The sequence below is a fragment of the Ictidomys tridecemlineatus genome, chromosome 5 (assembly GCF_052094955.1).
Source record: "Ictidomys tridecemlineatus isolate mIctTri1 chromosome 5, mIctTri1.hap1, whole genome shotgun sequence".
Classification (NCBI taxonomy): domain Eukaryota; kingdom Metazoa; phylum Chordata; class Mammalia; order Rodentia; family Sciuridae; genus Ictidomys; species Ictidomys tridecemlineatus.
Window position 1 is genome coordinate 31,405,504 of NC_135481.1, and position 22,899 is coordinate 31,428,402.

A 22,899-nucleotide genomic window follows, 5' to 3' on the forward strand; every position below is an offset into this window, starting at 1 on the left:
TCAAATTCGTGTGCCAATTGACAATTACTGCTGTCAAATAATTGTAGGTTTGATGCTTTCCAGTTTTGATGAGGAGGGCACTTAATGCCAGATCATCAGCTACTAACAGTTCAGTCTGTCATAATTTCCCAGATTCTTTCTTCATCTCTTCTTATGAGTGAAAGCTGGGAGGTGGATGAGGTAGATGGTGAAGGAATGATTCAATGTCACCAGGCTCTGCTCAGGGCTACAAGACCTCAGTTTAACTGCTCTCTCCCTCTTTTATTTTCCATACTGCAATCATGGAATGGATTAATAAACTGAGGAACGAACGTCAGATACCAGCATCAAATTGTGGAGGATATGTGTCAGCTCTTCTGTGCTTTTTCTTTTTCTTATTTGTTTGTTTTTGTTTTTGTTTTGTTTTATTTTGTTTTTAATGGGAAGTGTGTGCAATTCTCAATATTAACTTCATATTGGAATTATCTGAAAATGTTTTAAAAAACATAAATACCTAGATTCCATCCCCAGATATGCTGATTTAATTGGGCTGGTGTGTGTATGGACATCAGGATTAAAAAAAAAAAAATCCTCGTCATTCTCAACCCCTTACCTTGGCTATTAGTGGTAAAATTCAACTTCCCTGCCTAGCTCTAGGAATATCCAGGCCCCTAATGAAGTTAGGCACTAATCTTGCTGACAACTGTTCAGAATACAGTAATCAGCATAGTTTCAGGGTTTGAATTATTCAGTTTTGAATAAATCTGCCTATGTAGCTCAGCAGAATAGTGGAATTTAGCTTTTTTAAGAACGGCCTCTACTTTTCTTTCTCTTGAACATACCCATTTCAGGAATATACCATGATGCTAAGACACAGCATAGTTCAAATTCAGATTTAGCACTAGGATACCAAAATATTTTCTCTTTAATATACTCTATATCCAAAGGCCACTTCAATCTAATGTATGAAATATGATATGTCAAGAGCTTTGTAATGTTGTGAACAACCAATAAAAAAATTAAAAATTAAAAAAAAAAAAAAACAAAGGACATAATTTAAAGAACTTTTTACCTTGTAGACCCTAAACTTTAACTTCTTGGTCTGAGTCCTTTGCATTCAAGGTTCTTCAGAGCTTAACAACTTCCCTAAAAAGAAAATGTGCTTCAGAATATATTAAAAATCTTACATGTGTCCCTGCTGGTCACTTGATTCAGCTACCATCTTCTTTCACTTGAAACCCTGCAATAGCTTCCTGATTGCCTTCCTACTTTCACCATTGCTCTTCTTGTCTTCTCTCAGCATCCAGAATGATTCTGGTAAAATGTGAATCAGATCAGGTTGCTCCTTTGCTTAAAATCCTCTGCCTTCTCATTTCACCTAGGGAAGAAATCATGGTTAGCTACATAGTATTCTCTTCCTTAGCTCTTGGCACCCATTATTCTCCCTATTGGTTGTTCTTCTATACCCAGTTGGCCCCCTGGATGGTCTCTGAGCATACAATGCTTTCTTGCCTTTGACATGTTTCATGGGATCTTCTTGCAGTAGGGAATGCTTCTGTCCCAGAAAGCTGCATATTCAATCCTATATTTCCTTCGTATCTTATCTCAAATGTCACTTCTCTGTAAAATCTTCTTCCGTTACCTTATTACCATTCTAATCCTCTCACATCCCCTATGGTCTTTCCTCCTTAATACTTACTACCTTCTAACTTATGTACTCATTCACTCACTCATTTTCCCCATAAAAACTGATCTTGTTTATTGTTTCCTCCCCATTAGAATGCAATTTTAATGAGAAATTTTATCTATATGATCAATTGAATTATCACTGCCTTGCATCTAAGTACCTGGCATATAGTTATTTCTCAATAAATATCAAATGACTAAGTGAGTAAATGATATGGTTTGTAGAATGGGCATTGGTTAGAAGTTAGAGACCTAGGTTTTAATTTTTTAAATGTTTTTATTTGGGCATTGTAGTTATTGAGGTTCATTTTGACATAATCATACATTTATGGTATACAATTTGTTTCGATTCAATCCCCAGTACTTCCTCTTTCCCTCCCCTCTTCCTTCCTCATGTTCCCCTTTCTGTATGGTCTTCCTTCTATCTATTTATTATTTATTTAATTGGTGCTTTATAAAGGTGAAATTCACTGTGGTATATTGATGTTTACACATAATATAATTCGGTCAATTTCATTCTGTAGTTCCTCCATTTCTAAGTTTTAAATTTTATCTTAGATTATAATAAGAAACAGAAAGATTTCATTTCCATCTCTCTGTGTGCTAATCAACAAAGTGCAAACATAATGACATTAGTGAGCTCATGCAATGACATCTTGTGTAATGTACTCTATATAGATGTGAAGGGGTATTTTTATTGCTTATACTCAGTATAGTGAACATTTAGCTTAATGCTCACCTTGCTTTGAACCATTCCTAAGAAAAAGTTCTTCATTTGAATATAGGGTAGGAATAATAGATAAATATTTCTTGCTGAAGATTTTATCTATCACTTAAATCAGACGTTTGAACTCCTTATAAGTCATTGGAAATATGGAGCAGAAATATCAATCTACCACAAGAGTTCAGGGTCACACATGGCCAGCATTGTGTCAGGTATGCTACATTTGTGATCTCATCTCATCCCTCTGCCATTCTGCAGGGGATGGTATTGCTTCAGAGATCAAGAAACCAAAGTTCAGAGAGGTCTAGTCTCCCACTAAGGCAGCAGGTGATAAGAGGCAGAACTGGGAGAGTTCTGACTCTAAAAGCTAATTCCCACCCACCTTAGAAAGGCAGGTTATTTAAACCACCTCAGAAACCTGAAGGTGAATGTTCTTAGTATTACTAACATGGATGGTGTTTCTCACTGTTATCTTACTTTTTTTTTTTCAGACCGTTTATGATCAGTGGTTCATCACTCTTTTTAACATTGTCTACACATCGTTACCTGTTTTAGCCATGGGGATTTTTGACCAGGTATGTGTTTTTCTCTATCTCATAGCTTAATTTTTCTGTTACACCTTTTAGTTGCTTCTAACTTCAAAGTAGAAGACACAATTCATGCAAAGAGCCCCAGGAATACAGTTATTTTATTAGAAGTTGTGTGGGTCATAAGCCCTTCCAGAGCCCCCTTCCCTACCCTTGCTCTCCCCAAAGGATTCTCTGGTTAAAGTTTGGCTGCTCACTTAGAGAATCTCACCCCACATTATTGATGTAAAGGTTTTGAGAAATCCCTTAGCAAGTACTCCCTTTTATTTTAGCCTATAAGTTTACTTTTCTTTTTTTTTTCAAATAGTACCTATCAATATGCCTCAGAACTAGTGCTTATTGGTTCACAAACTGGGAAGTGCTACATTAGCCTGTGAGACTGTAGAAAGCCATGCAGTAGATGGAAAATCAAGGAACTAGGTTGGAGCTCAGAAACCTACCATCTGCAGTGAGACATCCTTGGCCAACACAGCCTCAGAACAGGAACTGCGGCCCGTGGAGTAGTCTGCCAGGGGGAGAGGAGCACACAAAGCCCACAGCCATGAAGAGACAGAGCACAGACTTCTTTTGTCCAGCATCAATGTGCTTGAGAGGGGAAAAGGGAGGGAATCAATTATGAAAATGGTGGCTGCTTGGCACACTCAGAGCCTTGGCAGGTACTTCCTGGAAAGGGGTAAAAGTCTGGCTGCCTATGGGGAAGTAGAAGACTTGCCAGCCGAGTTTCCATGGCATAATTAGAGTGTATTATTTTAAAAAGTATGGGTTTTTTTGAAGTATTTTTAAAGGAGACCAGATTTCTACAGGCTGTTGTTAGACCCATTTGCTAGGCCTCATTTTCTGGCCCAAAGCCGTCTATTGCAAAATATAAATCTTCCCATTATGAGCTCACTCCACTTTCCCATTCTTCTGGCTATGTAGTCAGTTGTAAGTCTCACTTTTCATATGTAAAAAAAAGGCAGTTTGTGAAGGGCAGTTTGTGGAATTCTACAAAACATAATGAACTTCTGAAGACCTTAGATGTAAAGGATTGAGCATATTCATTTCCAAGTGCCCATGTTTACAAGTGTTTCTTTTCTTGGTGCTTTGCAGCTGCCCAGAATATGAAATAAAATAATAAAAATAAAGCAGTTTCTGGGAAAACATGGTCATTGTGCAATTTGAAAAAAAATATAATAAGGCTCCTTATTGCTGTCAAGTTGAATGTCTGCTCCTCTCTTTTCCTGCTTTGTCAATTTTGGCCCTTAAAGTAATCACAGGGCTGTGGAATGCTATGCTGGAAGGGCTTCAGTGATAATCTATGGATTTGTTCATTTTATAAGAAGGAATCCAAGCCTTGGAGGTTCAAGTCACTGCCCTAATACTATACAACCAATAAATGACAGAAATAAGCCTAGGACAGGTCATTTGACTTTGAAGCTTCTGCATTATACCTCTTGTTACCATTAATTATGATTATCATCATTATTTTATTTACTTTTGTTTGTAGAAGCATCTGTTATTTATTACTTAAGACATGGCAAGAATTCTACTGAACACTTCACATCTTCATTTAATCATAAGAGTGGTTCTGGGAGGGAGGTGTTTGTTACTATTTGTATTTCTGGAGATGATGAAACTAAGGCTCAGATGGGTTAAATAACAGGTTCTACAGCTAAACATGTTACTAAGGCTTGAACTCAGAACTGTGTGAGTTTGAAGCCTATGTACATAAGTAACCCCACCAGGCACCATAGGGGAGGAAGCACCTGGCAGGTATCTCATAGCAGGACTTCCCAAGGAGAATATGTCAGTGTTCTTCATGGGACCCTGTTTGGTGAGGCCTGGAATACGGTGAGGCAGATCTTCCCCTAGCATTTACTATCTTGGGCCTTCCTTACCCTTGGCCCTTTGATGTTTCCAAATATTGATTCTTGCCGTCTTTTTTGGTTCTTGGCATTTGGCTTTTGTACTTAGTGTGGTTATCAGCGGTACTTTGGAGCTGATTAGAAGTGTAGATTCTCAGCTCTCAGACCTATTGACTGATAATCTGCTCCCTGAGAGATTTATGAGCACAATGTTTGAGAAACATCACTTTAGGTTTTCCCAGGACTTGGTTGGTACTAAGCATGCTTTTTTTCTCATTGTAATTTCTTTGTCCCAAATACTTGGTAACCACTATTGAATCCTCACTTTGGTAAAACATTCAGACCCTAAGCGTTTGGTCTCAGCCTGCTTCCCACCTGAAATCCCACATAGAATTTCCCGCTTTCCTTGATCCCTCTCCTTTGCTTACCTCTCCCTAAAGGTTCTAGTTCGCCAGTTCTGACTCCACAGCTCTCTGCTGCCATCTCCTGGTTACTACCCACCCACCGCTTTGGCAATTAAGCGTTGACCATTGGCTAAGCATGGAGGAGGACGTGCTGGAATTCTGGGAGCATGGATGTTTGAGGAGTTTTGTGTTTGAAGAAGCCATAGAATCCTGCAGGGGAGTGTAGAAAAGAAACCTTGATTTGAATACAAATATCTCTGTTCCAATGAAGGCCTGATTCTGCTGCTTAAGATTTGTGTGACCTTTCATGAATCTCTCTTGGAGACTTTAGTTCTTTTCTTGTAAACTAGGGATCTTTTTATTATCTTCTGGGTTATTATGGGAATGAAAACAAGATAATGTCTTGTTCTGGCTCTTTGAGTAGTGCATATTAGGACATGCTTAAAAAGTCATTTGCTATTTCAGGAGATGGGGAATACAGGGCCTCTCTGACTCTTCCTTACCCCCCCTCAAATGAGATTATACTCTGTTTACAGGATGTGAGTGACCAGAACAGCATGGACTGTCCCCAGCTCTATGAACCTGGACAACTGAATCTACTTTTCAACAAGCGTAAATTTTTCATTTGCGTGGCACATGGAATCTACACCTCATTAGTCCTTTTCTTCATCCCCTTTGGGGCCTTTTACAACATGGTTGGAGAAGATGGGCAACATGTTGCTGACTACCAGTCCTTTGCAGTTACCATGGCCACATCTTTGGTCATTGTGGTCAGTGTGCAGGTAACCTGTTCCTGAAAACACTATAACTTGATGGGTTTATAACTTTTAAAATTCCAGTTCATTCATTGTGGACTGATTTTTATCTACCCATTAGGGGAAAAATCCTAAAAGAATACTATTTTTTTAATTACACATTTTTGAGATGACAACAGGAAGGCTTGACATGAATTACCTGATGTGGCCAATTAGTATTAGATATGTATAACCTTCATGTTTCTAGAAACCTAACAATTACTTCTTTGGGTTGAGTATTGTGTGTAAAATGATCATACTACTACTTCCTTCTTGTGTTTGAAGAAGAAAAAATTTCCAATGATAACAGAAAAACGTTTCCCATGATTTCCGTAGGACTTAATAACTTCCAGGTTTAAAAGTGAGATCTAAAGGCTTTTTGGCAATACATTTGTGTGTGTGTGTGTGTGTGTGTGTGTGTGTGTGTAATTATTCAAGAGGTTCAATGCTCTATCTATGATATATCCAAATCTCAAATTTAGGGAAGCTTTTCTGGTGAGCCCAATTTGTGACGCTTTACTGACCTTCTTTTATGGGTATCTTGAAGTGTTACTATTTTTTTTTTAATGAAAATGGTGGTTAATACCATTATATGCTGAGTTAGAGTTCACAGAAACTTTATTCGTTTCTGTAGCTCTAGCTGAACACAGGAAGCAATGTGGCCTCTGTTTTATTTTGTTGCCTTTTAATTACTGAGCAAGCTTGTTAAGAATCAGATGATCTCATCTTTGACATGAGGTCACTTTTCCCATTCTCTGGGTTCTTACTCTTCAGAGAGAAGGATGGTTGTGGGATACACAGGGACCTCTTTTAGTGGCTTTAGCTTATGCACTACCAGGTCAAATTTGTTACTTGGTGTTCCAAGAGATGATTTGAAAGGAAGTAACTGAGATAAAAGGCTAATCTGAAGGAAAAAGCAAAATGGAAAATATTCTTCAAACTGTCCTTAACACTATCTGCTAAATAAGTAAGGATAATAAATTTATAATGGAAATTATAAAATTCATAGTGTATATGATTTGTGACAGGTATTAAATGTGTTTAGTGAAAGTAGTCTTCACAATTAGCTCTACAAATTCTGTTTAATTTTATCTTTTAGATTGAAAGAAAGCCTGTTGCTATTCCTACATGTCTATGTATTTTTTCCCTTTTTTCTTTGCTCATCTATAAATTATTTTCTATATATTATCACTGCAGTGCCAATGCTGTCAGTACTGTTTTTATATAAACTTTATATTCAGAAGCTGTTTTTCCCATAATAGTTCTTGTTCCAGTTAGATGTCATGGTTGCATTTCTCCTTTAGAGAGCCACAAAACAATCCCATTTTTAAAACGTAATTTATTCACAAAAAAAGATTATAGAATTTTGCATTCTGTCATTTAGAGCTTTTGAAATCAGGTCTTGACAATTTTTTACCTTTGATTATTAAGGTTTTATAAGGATGATATTCGGGCTTTCTCAGAGGGGATTTGTACTGAGGATTCCAAGTAACATTGGCCTTTCATTCAGGAAGTTTTGGGTGGGGTTATCCAAATCTATTTGGTTAAAGCTTTGATAACCACTTGTTTCTCTGAGATCTACTCTCTGGCTTCCATCTCCTAATAGATCTTATCGTCACTTTAATCACAACACTGGCCAAACTGGCCTTCTCAGGCTCCTGGAATTCACCAACCTCTTGCCTGCCTTAGGACTTTTTGTTTTTTTTTTTGTTTTTTTTTCCCTGCTGGAACATTCTTCCCCTAGATGCCTTGTTGTCAGAGAGGTCTCCCCTTGTTTAATGTCACTCTGACCCCATGAAGGCAGCGGTGATGTCTATTTTATTCTCCCTATATATCTAGGACCCAGAACATCACCTAGGATCTACCGGACACAACAATGGACAATTCTTGTGTATTAAGTAAATGAGGGAGATGTTAAGAGGGAAATTTCTCTCTAATGATCCTACCATAAAAAGAAAGCTCATCTGGGTGTCTCAAATCCCTAGGTACTGATTGTACCTACAGTTTTCAAATGTGTCCATTGTAAGTTCCCAACCAGTCTGAAAATCAGAGTCCTCCAGTGCTGAGTCTAAACAACCACCAACCCAGCCATGTAATATGTTCTGGGAAAGTACATGAGTGAGATTTTAGAAGCCTTCAAAAGTGAGGCCCTGTGGTATGAGCCTCAGAACCACATGGTGAAACTGTGGTTCAGAAGGTGAAACTGTGTCTTGATGGCAAGTTTTCACAAACATAACTCTTAATATGATTCTTTAATTATTTCTCAAGTTTACATATTCTTTTCTCTTCCTTCTTTTCTTCTTTTTTTTTTTTTTTGGTACCAGGGATTGAACTCAGGAGTACTTAACCACTGAGCTATATCACCCTGTTTTTATTTTATTTTGAGACAGGGTCTTGCTAAGTTGCTGAGGCTGACCTTGAACTTGTGATCCTCCTGTCTCTGCTTCCTGAATGGCTGGGATTATAGGCACATCCCTCTCTAAGGATATATTCTTCAAGTGACGATTCTGGGTCCAAGGATGTAAGGAAGCCTAAGGTTTCTTTTACATATTGCTGGATATCTTTTCAAATAGATTATTTTCAGCTGAAGGGTACAAAGTACACTTCTCAGAAGACCTTCAATGTTTTACAGTATTACTCTGAATTATCTAACCATGTTAAAGCGATGATCTTTCTTTTGTACCTAAATATCTATAGTAGCTTTATTCTTAAAAAACAAAACTTGGAAACAAATGCCCATAAATTGATGATCTTTTGCTGCCTCACACAATTAAGGTATGCTGAAAAGATATTCATAAACTTTGCTATACAAGCAGGAATAATTTTTAAAAGTCTTTTTATTTTCAAATACTCATAGATTTACAGAAAAGTCAGAGATACTTCAGAGATTTCTGTATGTTCTCTCCTTGTTTCTAATGTTATTGTTAAGATCTTATATAACTATGGTGCACTTGTCAAAATGAAGAAATCAGCATTGATAGGATACTATTAACTACAGACTTGATTCAGCTTTCCTTAGTTTTTCTATTAATACGCTTTCTCTGTTCCAGGAGCCAATCTGGGATCATCCATTTAATTTAATTTTCATGTCACTATAGCCTCAGTCTCTAACAGCCCTAGTCTTTCCTCATCTTTCACAACCTTGACACTTTTGAAGGGCAGTAGTCAGGTATTTTGTGGAATGTTCCTTAGTTTGGGATGTCTGATATTTTCTTAGGGATAGATCAGGGTTGTGGATTTTGAGGAAGAATCTCGAAGAGGTGATTGATGGGCATACCGTGTCTCATCCTCTCAGGGAGCACGAGACATCAACAGGACTTCTAGATGAACTTGGTTACTTGGTTATGGTGGTGATATTCAGGTTTCTCCATTGTAAACTGTCTTTCTCTTTCCCTCTGTTCCTTAAAAGTGAGTCACTAAGTTCAACCCACATTCAAATGGAAAATTAAGATCCACCTTCTAAAGGAAGGAGGATCAAAGAATTAATGGTTGCATGTTAAGACCCCTCTCTCTTCATCTATTTGGGCGTATATTTGTGTTAGTGGGGATTGAACCTAGGTCCTACCACATACTAGGCAAGCACTCTACACTGAACTACATCCCCAGCCCTTTTTATTTGAGATATATATATATATATATTTTAGTTGTTGTTGGGCACAATACATTTATTTTATTTGTTTATCTTTATGTGCTGCGAAGGATCGAGCCCAGGGCCTCACATGTGCTAGGCGAGCACTCTACCGCTGAGCCACAACTCCAGCCCTTTATTTGATATTTTGAGACAGGGTCTTGTTAAATTTCCCAAGTGGCCTTAACCTTGCTAACTCCTGCCTCAACCTCCCTAATAGCTGGAATGACAGGCTTGCATCACCACAAGCTTAGATATATTTTAAAATAAAATTGACATAACAATTGTAGGCCCAGAAATAATAAGTGATTTGCTCAAGATCACATGACTAAGTGACTAATGTTGCAGGCTCCGCATTAAGATCCAACGGTTTGATTTCTCACATTAGTGTTCTTTCTTTCAGTGTTGTTTCTTTCAGTGTTTTAGTAAAGATTTGGGGCAAGCATTTCCTACAGCACAGTCATTACTGGTATGCAGAGTAGTTAGGCACAAATGGGAAGCAGTGTGGTGTACAGGAAGTCATGTACTTTGGGATCTCAGTCCTCAGTGGCTGGGATCCCTTTGCCCTGTTGCAGTGTGAAGTCTTCCATCTTATCCACATTCTCCTCTGTTCTGTGGGTCACCCCTGGCCTGATTTCCCCCTGCCCTTACCCTATCTTAATTCTGAGGGTTAAAGCAGCCAGAAGACTGAGGATAATCTCTGGCAGGAGAATGAAGTAGCAGAGATCCAGGCCAAGATGGTTCCCCAGAAGCAGAATGGACCCAGGTTTCTAGTTTCTGGTGTATTTTGTTTCCCACTGAACTTCCAGCAAAAACTATAGTGCCAGACATGGATAAATATTTGTCAAATGAATGTCAAGCAGAAGGATACATGGAGAAAAAAGGAGAAGAATTTGGTTAAAGTACCAATAACCCCTGCTGTTTTAATTCCCTACCTCTTACCTTGCATGGCCACAGCAGGCCTGTCACCACTCTGAGTGACATTATACATTATACTCACTCCTCACAATGCCACTATGCAGTACATATTATTGTTTCCCTTTACAGATGAAGTTCAGAGAGTTTGGGTGGCTTTCCTGAGGTCACACAGTAGGTCTGAGAGCTAGGAGTAAAACCTTGGTCTGTAAGATTTCAGTGTTGTCTAGGACAAAGTCTTTTATTCTACAGCAAGACTGATTTAAATGCAGGTTTTCCAGAATAAAGCTTATACTGACCATTAAGGAAGATGCTGGGCCAGGCACTGGGATTATCTCTTTATGTCATGTAGTCCCTCTTCATGGTCCAATGAAATGTATATAATGTTATTACAAATGAGAACATAGATGTGGCTAGAAGGTTAATTTATAATCCTGCAAAAAAAAAAAATATGTTAGGCCAGGATTTGAACGCATGTCTTCCAACTCCAGTTCCCCAGTTCTAATATCATCAGTAATAGCTATACAACTCCCCAAATGCCTTCAGATGTAAGAAACTCATGATCTCTACCTCTCTTTCCTGAGAGGATATCTAGGAGACCAGCATCATCTTTGAATACGATGGGAAAGGAACTCTATTAACAGATGATGAACACACATATCTTTTATCAACACGAAAGTCTCAGCTTGGGTAAGATAGAGATTCCCAGCCCCTGTCATTCTATTCTCTTTGAGAATGATCACTGCCTATATCTTGCTTCCAAGAAGCCCTACAAATGTCTACTTCACCATAGAATTCTCAGACCTCAGCCTGTAAATGTTTGTAACCATTGAAATTCAGCAATTTTGGCTTCAACAGAAAACTCATGTCTTTAATATATGGAATAATAAATTTCAGGAGTTCTGTGAATATGCTCAGTTTGGCAGCAGTATTAATATCCTTTCCTTGCTGTCTAAGCTTGACTTGTTGATGTGGTCTCAACCCCCATGAAATTTCCATGGTCTATGATTACAGTTATAAATTTAGGTCCTGCTGATGCTACAGGCCAAACTTTAGTAGTCTCTATTTCCATTTTTTTTAATAATAAGTTTTTATAGTCCGTTGAATTATAAAATGTTCCCTTAACATTTAAAAAAATGCTGAAGTGTTCAAAATAAAATGAACTGTTTTCCTTTCCTTCCCTTCTTTAACTACTAATGTGATTATCAGAGTTTAAGTTCTTCCATACTTTTTCTTGGCTTTGAGATATATACACACACACACACACACACGCACACATACATACACACACAATAAAGGGGATCATAATTATGCATACTATTCTGTAATATGCATTTCTTACTTAACTATATAATCTGGACAGCCTTCCTAATCAACATATTCAGATGTAAATCTTTTTAACAGCTGTACAAAATTTCATACTATGATATATGATGATTTATTCATCAATCCTCTGATGAATAGACATTCATCAAATAGATATTTAATATGTTTCTATTTTTTGTGTTATGAAGCTATGTTACAATGCATATAATAGTACATATATATTTTATGTATTGTCAGATGAATTCCTAGAAATAAGACTTCTGGGGTCATAACTCCTAATTTTTACCAATATGCTGGATAAAGAATGATATTTTGCTGTTTTTCACTTCTGGGTCAGTATGTACGTTCAAAATTTTCATAAATGTTGTCATATTACTTATGAAAAATGGTAGTAGGTACCACTATTACAGACTTCTACAATTTAAAGAAAAACATTTTATTAAAAGGTATTAGATGGCTTCAGTGTCCTTATGAGGATATATGAACCAGGAAGAGCTACAGCTAGATGTAATGCCATTGGGCACAAAAACGACCCATAAGGCTGCATTTTTGTAGTGAAAACACTTTTGCCATTTCTTACAGCTCAGCTGTGAATACACTAGTGACTAGAGGCCAGAAGGTGAGCCACACAATTCCAAAAGAACCAATTACCTCTACCACCATGCTTGTTCAACGTTGAGAGAAGTGTGTTAAAGTTTACCACTGTAATTTTGATTTTTATCAAGTTCTTGTATTTCAAAAATATTTTACCTAATATAATTCAAGGCTATATTACTTAGTGGTTCCTGATTTGTTCTTTGTAGCTCTTAGCTTTTTTCATGATAAAAAAAATCCTTACTTAAGTTTTATTTTTTAAGTATCAGTTTTGCTTCTTTTGCTTAGTTTGCTTTTGTCTTTCTTATATAAAAATTGGGCCAATCACTTCAAATTCATTTCTTTTTGTCTCATTCTATTAGTTTTTCTCTTTTGATATGGGAATTTAACTCATTTTATTGTAGTAAAATGTTTATATAGCTCTTTTAATGTTATTTTATGACTACTTTTTAGCCTACTCGATATATTTTTTCCTTTTTCATACTTAGACTCATAAAATATCCTATTTTCCATGAATAATTTGCAATACTATCATATTTCTATTTTACTGTTGATTTCTGTTATTTTCATAGTATTTGAAGCTACATGGTCATTTTGTTATACTAAAATTGCATACTATGTGTATCCTTCACCAAAGGTTTCACTATTCTTTTCTAAACCTTTTCTGAACCATCTCCAATTAAGCAAAAAGTTTTAAGTTTGTTTTTCCTTCCCTATCTTTACTCTCATCCTCAACCCTTGCATCTTAATAATTTTGAATTTTGGTTCCAAGATGTTATAAGATGCTCCTTTAATGTATGTTTTGATCATTCCCAAATTCTTCCCATATTAATAAAACAGCTTATGCTTGCATTATTATTCATTTATAGCTATAAATTTATAAGAATCATTGCTGACTACCATTTTTATGCTGCCTTCCAATATTTTGAGGTCTTTGTTCTGATTTATGTGGTTGTAATAATATTTTTGAGCAATTTGTTCAGAAAGAGTATTTAGCTGTTACAAGTTTGAACTGAAAACTTTCTTTCTTTGTCTTATAATTGTAAAAGTCAGAGCCTTTTTCTTTAAGAACGTTTGTTGTCATTCCATCATATCCCAGCCTCACTTGTTAGGTTGATTCTCTTTCCTTTGGAATATCGACTTTGACTTATTGCTTATGTTCTTTGTCCCTAGACTTCATAAATATAACCAGAATATATCTTTTTTCATTAATTTGCCTAGGATTTAGAGGACTCTTTCAATCTGAAAGTCTGTTATTATCACAGAGCAGTTTTCTTTTGTCATTTCATTGATTGCTACCTTTCTATTTGTTCCTTTTTCTCTTTCTAAAATGCCACTAATTGTGTGTGTATAAATATATTTACACACACAAATATATATTTTACATATGTATAAATATATATATACTTAACATAACTTCATTATTTATTTATTTTATGCGGTGCTGGCAATCAAACCCAGTGTCTCACAGATGCTAGGCAAGTACTCTACCACTGAGCCACAACCCCAGCCGCCACCCCCCCCATTAATTGTATATTGAGCTTATGGTTCCAACATCTCTAGATTTACAATTGGTTTCCATTTCTTCATGTTCCCTATTGTGAGATATTATTTCCAGTTTTTCCCCCCAGAATATTAATTCACTTCTCATTATTGACTATTCTTATTTGGTTTATCTATTGAATTTTTAAATTCAGAAATAACATTCTTCCTTTGAGGTTTTTTTTTTCCTGTGATCTAATTGCATCTCAAGAGGCTGTACTCCATTTTGTTGTTGTTACAGGGCTTGTCTGATCTATTAGTTCTGCTTCAGTAGGAGCCACCTGTTCTTGTATTTTTAGTTGGGATCTTTTCATGGGTTATGATTTTTCTTTGCCTTCTGTTACCCACATAGATCAGGCTGTTGTCTCTCGATGGTGATGAACTGACAGGTGGTGCAAGACAGAGTTGGAGATTTTAATCTAATATCTTAGCCTAATGAACTAGAAAACCAGCAGCTCTTGGCTGAGGCATGATGGTGGGACTCTTTTTAGGCTTCTCGAGGAGAAAAAAAAAACTGTCCTTTTATAAACCTGCAAGTTCATAGCCAAAGCTGCAGCATCCTTTTAATGGGCAACATTTTAAAGGCTAGTAAACTGCAAGTGAGAAGAAGATATGTTTTTATATATTAAGACATACCTATTTACTCTGCAGGCAGGGTCTCCTCGTGCAGAGAAGAAATCTGGTCTTGTACTGGACTATACTCGAAATGTAACCTTCACTTAGCCTTCAAGCACTTGGGACTTCTGAGATACAAAAATAACACCAAAATGTACTTTTTTTTTAATCTTAGAGAATTCAAGTATTGAAGAGATTATTTCATTCTCCAATAGCACTTCACTCTTCTTTTATTTGAGCTGCCACAACATGTTATTGGAAGGCAGAAGGGTTTGTGACATGCTCCCAGGTCACCTTGAGTTTCAGATTCTGAATTTTATGCCAAAAGAGGATTCATGATTTTTCTTTGTTATGATTTGGGTAATTTAAGGAAAAGGTCATTAAAATGAGTTAGATATTTATAGAAAATATTTATGTAAAAAACATTATTCATGTGTCCAAATGGTCATGTGAAAATTTATGTACAGATTTTAAAATGTTACATTTGCTTTCCACAGATTTTTTTTTCCAACAGAAAATTTTGAGAGAATTTCTAACAATTATAAAAACCATTCCATTTCTTGTTTCTCATTTTAAAAAAGCTTAACATTTTGTCTCAACCTGGGCAGATACAATGGTCTGCATATGTAAGTTCTCAAATCCATTGTCTAATAGAAATAATCCATTAAGTCAGTCTCCTGTGTGTGTGCAGATGGTGGAGGTACCTGTGGTGGCCTGGAGCCTAGGTACGTGCAACCTTCTTGTCACAGAGCAGGTCTCTGAAGCTCTTTTAAACTTGAAAGATCTCCATTTGCATTTGATTTTTTTTTTTTTACAGATAGCCTTGGATACCAGTTACTGGACTGTCATTAATCATGTCTTCATCTGGGGCAGCATTGCTACTTATTTCTCTATTTTGTTTGCAATGCACAGTAATGGCATCTATGAAGTCTTCCCAAACCAGTTTCCATTTGTTGGTAAGTGAATCCTTCTGTCTAGTGGAGCCTAGAGTCATGCTTCCATTTATTTGCCTTGGTGATTTATTTTTCATGTGTATGTTGGTTGGGTCTGAAAATGACCCGTGATCCCTTCTCCAGGAACTGACTGAGGTAGGCATCTGGAGATTCTAGACTTGAAAGAAGTTCTAAAATATCACTTTCTGTTGTCTTTGCCAGATGTAGAAAAATCATTATGATAGAAGCTTGCAGGTTCTCAATAGCCAGATGTAGCAGGCTGTCCCCCTGGAAACAAGAGGCATAGTACAAACCTTGAGGCTACCTGAAGGCCTGTGAGAAGTTTGTACATGGAAGAGAGAAGAAAAAGAAACCCTAGGCTCTTCCACATAATCATTAACATACCTGCCATAGTTCACCTATAGGAATTATTTGCACTTAGATAGGAAAGAAATGATGCATAAGTTAGAGCCTCTTACAAATTGCTGGACATTAGTCTATAAATGGCCTGAAGACTAGACTCTGCAGACATCCAAGGCTCAAGTATTACCTTTACTACTTAACAAACTGTGACCTTAGGCAAGTTTCTTCTCTTTTACATGATTTAATTAATCTTCATTTATAGACTGGGGATATTAGTTGTTTTCATTTCATAGAAAACTTATGAAGAAAATATATATGAACTACTTAGCAAATATCCTGGTACATAGTAATTTTTCAATAAATGTTGATTGTAACATAGGTGATAACTATTATTCAAGCAAAGGTGGCCTGATTACTGGTTGGGGACATTGCAGAAGGATTTGAATGTAAGATGGGTAGAAAAGGTTCCCTCATATTCCTTAAAAGAGTATATATACCTGGTATCTGCACAGAGTATACTTCCAATGCAGTCCACATTTCAATATGATTCCCAGCAAGGTCACTGAGCTTCACACAAGAAAGCTATTAATATACTTGCTCAGAAGTTTTGAATTCTTTAGGTGTATAGGGAACAGTGAACTAGAGAGTAGCCATGTGCAGGGACAACTTTCTTGAGCTCAATTGATATTTGAACCCACTAGTTGGGTAACAGTCTGGACAACAATTCTTAGGAGATTGATTCACATAGAAAACATACAGAACTAACTATAAAGTTAAATATTGCCACTGATGCAAAAGTAGCTGAAATTCAAGTTCCATTTAAATGCACACATGCACTTAAAGTTACAGATTGTTCTTTAACTTTTGTCCTTCCCTGTGTATACATAGAAATCTTTAAACTGTACCATTCTTACTTAATATAGGATCTTAATACTTTGTATACCAAAAGATTCCAACCACATACAGACATGTGGGTTATGAACTAGAATAAACTGATTAGGAAACAAAGAGACTAAAATTATTTTTTAAGTTTGTTTATTTGTTTATTATTTGGTTGCCAAATATGGAAGTTCAGTGTATTGAATAGCAGACCTCCAGTCCTGAGAGAGCCTTTTAACGTGCATAATGGAATTGGAATGCCTCAACTGGAGAAAGGAGTTTGTGTGGGGACCACTCTTTTCTGCTAAGCACATACCATTCCAGGAATTAATTACTGAGCTCCAATGAGACTTTACAAAACTTAGATCAACATTGGGGTTTAAGAAAAAAAAAATTTTTTTTTTCCCTTAGCAACCAGCAGCAAGTGGGAGTGTGGTTTTAAAGAGAAGCTTGTTTTTTCCAGCCTTGCCTAGGGGTATTGAGCTTCAAGTTGCTCAAAAGACATTTAATTTATTGAGTCAAGTTTGTTTCTGTCTGTGGCTGAAGGCAACTGGAATCAACTGCTTTTTGGTAGGCAGCTTCTATTCTCCAAAGCCAGAAAAAGCAGACATACCCATGAGCAGCCAAGCCCTCATACCCTAAGCCCAATGAATGGTGTTAACACGTTAGTGCTGCCATAGGGGACCTATGTAGGTATCATGATAGATCCCTAGCAAAAGAATAGGGGCAAAAGTTTATTGTGGTAATATAAACTGGAGCAGTATCTTCTCATGGAACTTGACTGTGTTTGGGCAAATATCAAAGCTTATGAAGTGTGAGAATAAAGGAAGGAAACTGTCTACAAGTTTGGAAATGAGTTTCACTGCCCTATTGCCTTGGCATGTTGGACGACTGTATCAACAGTGAGGGGGATGGGTGCTCCTTTCACAAACCCAGCAACCTCCCTGATCTCCTTGGAAATTTAAGCATCTCATAACCAAGAGAACATGAAAGAGATAGCAAATATCTTTGAGGCAGGTTTTCTGGGTCCTTTGCCTAGAATTTAAAAGGTTGGCCCCGAAGAAGGTGAAGCTCACCTTTGATGACATAGCCAGTCAACATGACCATTATTTGAGATTGTGCCTGCATTTGGAATACTTTTTGTGGAGTTTGATATGATCATTTTTATCCAAGAATCCACAGAATATGCCTTTTAAAAACAATTGCTGCTTTGTAGTCAAGGAAACTTGAGGCTAAAGCAGGAATTATGCTTAATGAGTGAAGCTGGACTGAGCCTGGATAACAAATGCTTGGCTCATGCTGGTAAATCTAAGGGTCAGGCTACTAGACAGTTCCCATGTTTGCCTTCTCCACACCACCACTGAGCACGTGATAGATTGAGAAGATACTCACTGGTTCTCCTATGTAGACCAGGACTCATCATTTTATTTATAGAAGACCTTACTGACAAAAAAATCTAATACTACTTCAGTTCTATTTAAAACCAGAGTGTATACTTTTCTTTAACAACAGGAAACGCATGGCATTCCCTAAACCAGAAGTGCATTTGGCTTATTATTCTCTTAACAACAGTGGCCTCAGTCATACCCGTGGTGACATTCAGATTTTTGAAGATGCATTTATACCCATCCCTGAGTGATCAGGTATGTTGCGGTGCTGCTTATATTCAGAGACTTGTTCTTGGCTCTCAGAATGGTGTCCTTCTCTGTTTGATTGGAAGCCCAAGGAAAGGTTAATGAAATTCCCATAGGCCAACATCCATAAGTATCTGGATCTTGTCAGGACAGATGGGACTGCCCATGTGTTGAATGAAAAGAAGCATCTAGACGAAATGTGGGTGAACAGTGAGAAAGTAAAAGTTAAGTTGGGTATTTTAAAAGCTGACTTTTTAAAAAGGAAGTGCTTCCAACTCAGTTTGGATAATTATTCTAAGAGAAAGGCAAGCTATAGGAAAAGTTTTTAACTTGAGGGCAAGTAAAGGATGCAGTAAAAGGAGACAGGCAAGAGATGAGTCAAAGGGACCCTCAATTTTGTAGTAATATAGTATATTCAGAAACGTGGAGAGAGGTTCCCTTTTGAACAGGTTTAAAAAGGGAATAACAGCATTATGGATGGGTTAGGAAATTTAAAGTTAGAAGGAAAGTAGGAAGATTATAGAAATACACAAACGAGGGAATTAGGACATTTTTCAGTATTTCACAAAACGAGGAGTGTATAGAAAATAATGTCAGATTAGGTCAAGACTCAGGTTCAAAGACAAAGGAGAAGGAAAGCAGGGAGATAGATATATTTGTAGCCTTATCAAGAGAAAGGTGAAGATGTTCAATGAGGGCAGTGAGCCAGGCCAAGGATGCTCTGAGGGGAACTCTTCTTATCATGATGTCCCTCACATCCAGGGGCCAATGTATGAAATGAGTCCTTTTGAATATTCAGAATCCCTTGTCATGTGTGTCCTTTCTCTTTGGCTCTGAGCTGATACAAACCAAAAATGACAGATAAACTGAAGGAAGGAAGATGATGCTCATTTATTTTTCTGTGTTATGACTGATTGTGGTTTTCTGCTTCATAACTTTCTCCAGAGACAAAAGTCAGAATTAGGCAATGTGCCAAACCAGAGAATAAGGCCACTTACACAAACCTGTGGTCTTTTTCTCCTTACCTTTGCAGGAAAATTAAAGAAATGTTGGAAACTCACTCAAGTGATGTTGAAATAAACAACAAAAACAAAAAAACATCATCCCAAACTAAAATCAAATCCTGAAAGTCTAATGATACAACAAGAGTTGACAATTCCTAACTCTTCTAAATTTTCTCCTGCTTCAGGCTATTTTGGGGAAATGGGACTATAAATTGTTGAACTGATTGTGTCTGGGTGGTGCATGTTAGAAAATCTTTCTGAATAAAAGCATCCTCCTGCTGGGTGTGGTGACACATACCTGTAATCCCAGTGGCTCAGGAGGCTCAGGCAAGAGGATTGTGAGTTCAAAAGCCAGCCTCAGCAAAGGCGAGGCACTAAGCAATTCAATGAGACTCTGTCTCTAAATAAAATACAAAACAGAGCTCAGTGTTTGAGTGCCTCTGACCTCAATTCCTGGTATCTAATAAAGAAAGAAAGAAAGAAACAAATAAATCTCTTCCTACCCTGTGCAAGGCCCTGAGTTCTATCCCCAGCACTGGAAAAAAAAAAGTTGCTTCTACACAATTAAGATGTATGAGATGGACACAATAATGAAATTTTTCAGACTATTTCTTATTTAGGTGTTAGTTTCCTGATAGAAATAAAACTCCATCAGTGATCAGTGTGATCTTTGGGGTGGAAAATTTCTTGTTTTTTAGGTCTAAAACTTCCTTTAGTAATGAAGGTGAGTATTTTGTTATTGCCAATGTTATTGTTACTGAAAAAACATTCTACTTTACAAAATGGCTCAGTGCCTGGAGTCTGTCACTTGGATTCATCTCATTCTGAGTCTGTTTTTCTCTAGATCCGCTGGTGGCAGAAGGCTCAAAAAAAGGCAAAGCCCACAAGCAGACGAAGGCCTCAGACCCGCAGGTCAAGCTCAAGAAGATCTGGATATAGTTTTGCTCACCAAGAAGGTTATGGAGAGCTTATCACATCTGGAAAAAATATGCGAGTTAAAAATCCACCCCCAACCTCAGGGTTGGAAAAGACACTTTATAATAGCACTAGCTGGATTGAAAATTTATGCAAGAAAACCACAGACACAGTGAACAGCTTTAGTCAGGATAAAGCAGTGAAACTGTGAATCAAGATGAATTTGCACACATAGTTATCTTTTCACATCAGCTGGAGTTGAAATCCAGCTGCTCAGGGGCGAGGAGTGGGGCAAACTGCCTTACTTCACTTGAATCTATGGCAGACAGCTGTCAAAGCCTTTCTAAGAGGGGTGTGGTCTACAGAAAGCCAGGCCTGATGTCCAGTTTGTGATTTGATGGACCAAAGCCTTATTATACAGCCACAGATTTTTATCAACCCAGAGGCCAATTGACCCAAACTTTAGAATGTTATTTATGGAAAGAAATGCAAAAATCTGCATAAACACTGAATGGATCATCAGGTGGATAAAAGGGTACATTTTAAAGGTACATATCAGAGGTGAAGTCACAGTTGTTAGACAAACCATGTATGTAAAGGGCAGCCTTTTTCCAGATATTCTTCCAAGATTTAAATGCATACTATGGTGCTTTCAGACTAAGAGTCATGTGTTACTCGCTAGTCTTATTACTACCTGTCTGTTCAGCCAGGTCAGCAATTCACTTACATGCTGAAGAATAGAAAGGGATGTTTTACCAGACTAGGGACAAAATAAACTGAATATCTTTGCAGCAGTACAGGCTGATAATTTAGTCAAATTTACTAAAAAAACTCCTGGACTATGTTTTGTAGGGATATGCTAATGAAAAGTCAAAAAGTGGTTCTCTAGTAGTAATATTCTGAATATGTTTCAGGGAGTTTTACTTCAACCTTGGAAGTAATTTTTTGATCATCATCCAGAACAATGGAATCAGCAAGCACTGGGAGTTTACACTTGATCTCAATCTATCACATTTATAATCTCAGTATATAAATATATGTATATAGATAAAGTTGATAATTTTGGAGATGTTCCAGCCCAATTTTTAATCCACATATGAGTCATCAGTGTGTTTCCTGTAAAAGACTTCAGGCAGATTTCTGTTCAAATTTTAGCTACATCACTTCTTACCTCTATAACCTGGGCAGGTAACAGTGCCTTTCCTTAGACTAAATTTCTTCCTCTGTAATGAGGATATACTTCCTACCTCATGTAGTTGATGATTGTCAAATCACAAATCTCAAATCATTAATAATTCCTATATGAATATATGAGTTTGGTTTTAGCTGACTAATTGCCAGAATACCAGAACAATTTGAAGAGAATTGAAGAATGAGAATTTCAATAATCAGTAATTCAAGGGAAAGCTTTGGTGAAATGAGATTTCAAAGTAAGGTAGTTGCTCATGTGTCATGGTTAGTGTCCTACAGGGACATAAAACTATAAACTTGGAGGTTTATTTCTCAACTAGAAAGCAAAAAATAAATCATCATTCCTTTTTAGTTTTCTACAAACCAACCTCTAGTTTTATAGGTTTCTTAATCTGTTCCCTATTGAATTATTGGTTAAACAAAATTGTATTTCTCAAGAGAGTGTGATAATCCTTGAGTAGGCTTGATGAATAATGGGCCAGTATGATATTTAAAAGGTCAGAATCTTTTTTATTTTTTTGGTCTTAATTTCCAAGCCTGGGATAATTTTTCTTAATAGGGCCAAATGAGATAATATGAATAAAAGAGCCAAATAAAGTGCTTTAACCATATAAATGCTTATAGGTGTTCCCTTTTTCCCTCTACACGTCTGTGCAGACTTAAACAATATGTTAGTTTCTAGTATCTAATTTGTCATCAGTTTCATTGTGTGCTCACTTTTTGTAACTTTTTTTTGGAAATTTTGAAAACTTTCAGTAAATGCTTTGTCATATTGGTATTTGATGTTTTTTTTTCTTTTCTTTATGGGGAACACATTGGGGAAAATTTTGTTGCATTGGTCCACTATTTTCTTCCCCCTTCCTTTATATGTCTGGGGAAAATGTACATCATTCTTAGGATCAGAGTCAAGAATAAAACGGACCAGTTGGAACTTTGTGTAAGGATGGGAAAGATTAGAAATGATCCAATTTTGAAAATTCAGTTCAAATTAAATAAGGCTGTTTATAAACAGATAGTGTGGATTATTGTAAGAGAAACACATTATCAGTTCACTTTGGTTCCACAAGGTCCAAATAAACACACACACCCATTGTGAGATTGTTTGATTACAAGTGCCAGGGATGATTTTGATCCTGAAGATGAAAAGTCCAAGGAGTGGGATGCTGGTGGTGGAACACTGGGGAGTAATAAATTTTTAATTTTCATAAATGATATCAGATTATTTGGAGAGAAAAAAAAACTTATTTTTTTTCTAGATTCAGGAATTAAGTTGATATCCTTGTGTTTTAAATTCTCATCCCAAGTTTTGAGCTACCATAGGCAAATGCAAATTGCATTTCCTT

General features: G+C 36.8%; 1 protein-coding gene across 2 annotated transcripts in view; it reads left to right on the plus strand.

Moving 5' to 3' along the window:
* The window catches only part of Atp8b4 (ATPase phospholipid transporting 8B4 (putative)), a 260,993-nt gene extending 238,659 nt beyond the window's left edge, over positions 1-22,334 (plus strand). For both annotated transcript variants that reach the window (XM_078049629.1, XM_005316551.4), the window contains exons 24-28: positions 2,881-2,964; positions 5,761-6,006; positions 15,456-15,594; positions 18,325-18,455; positions 20,295-22,334. In XM_078049629.1, coding sequence (XP_077905755.1) covers positions 2,881-2,964; positions 5,761-6,006; positions 15,456-15,594; positions 18,325-18,455; positions 20,295-20,576 — 882 coding nt within the window. In that variant the 3' untranslated portion in view covers positions 20,577-22,334. The remainder of the gene's footprint in view (positions 1-2,880; positions 2,965-5,760; positions 6,007-15,455; positions 15,595-18,324; positions 18,456-20,294) is intronic.
* Positions 22,335-22,899: the final 565 nt, after the last annotated feature.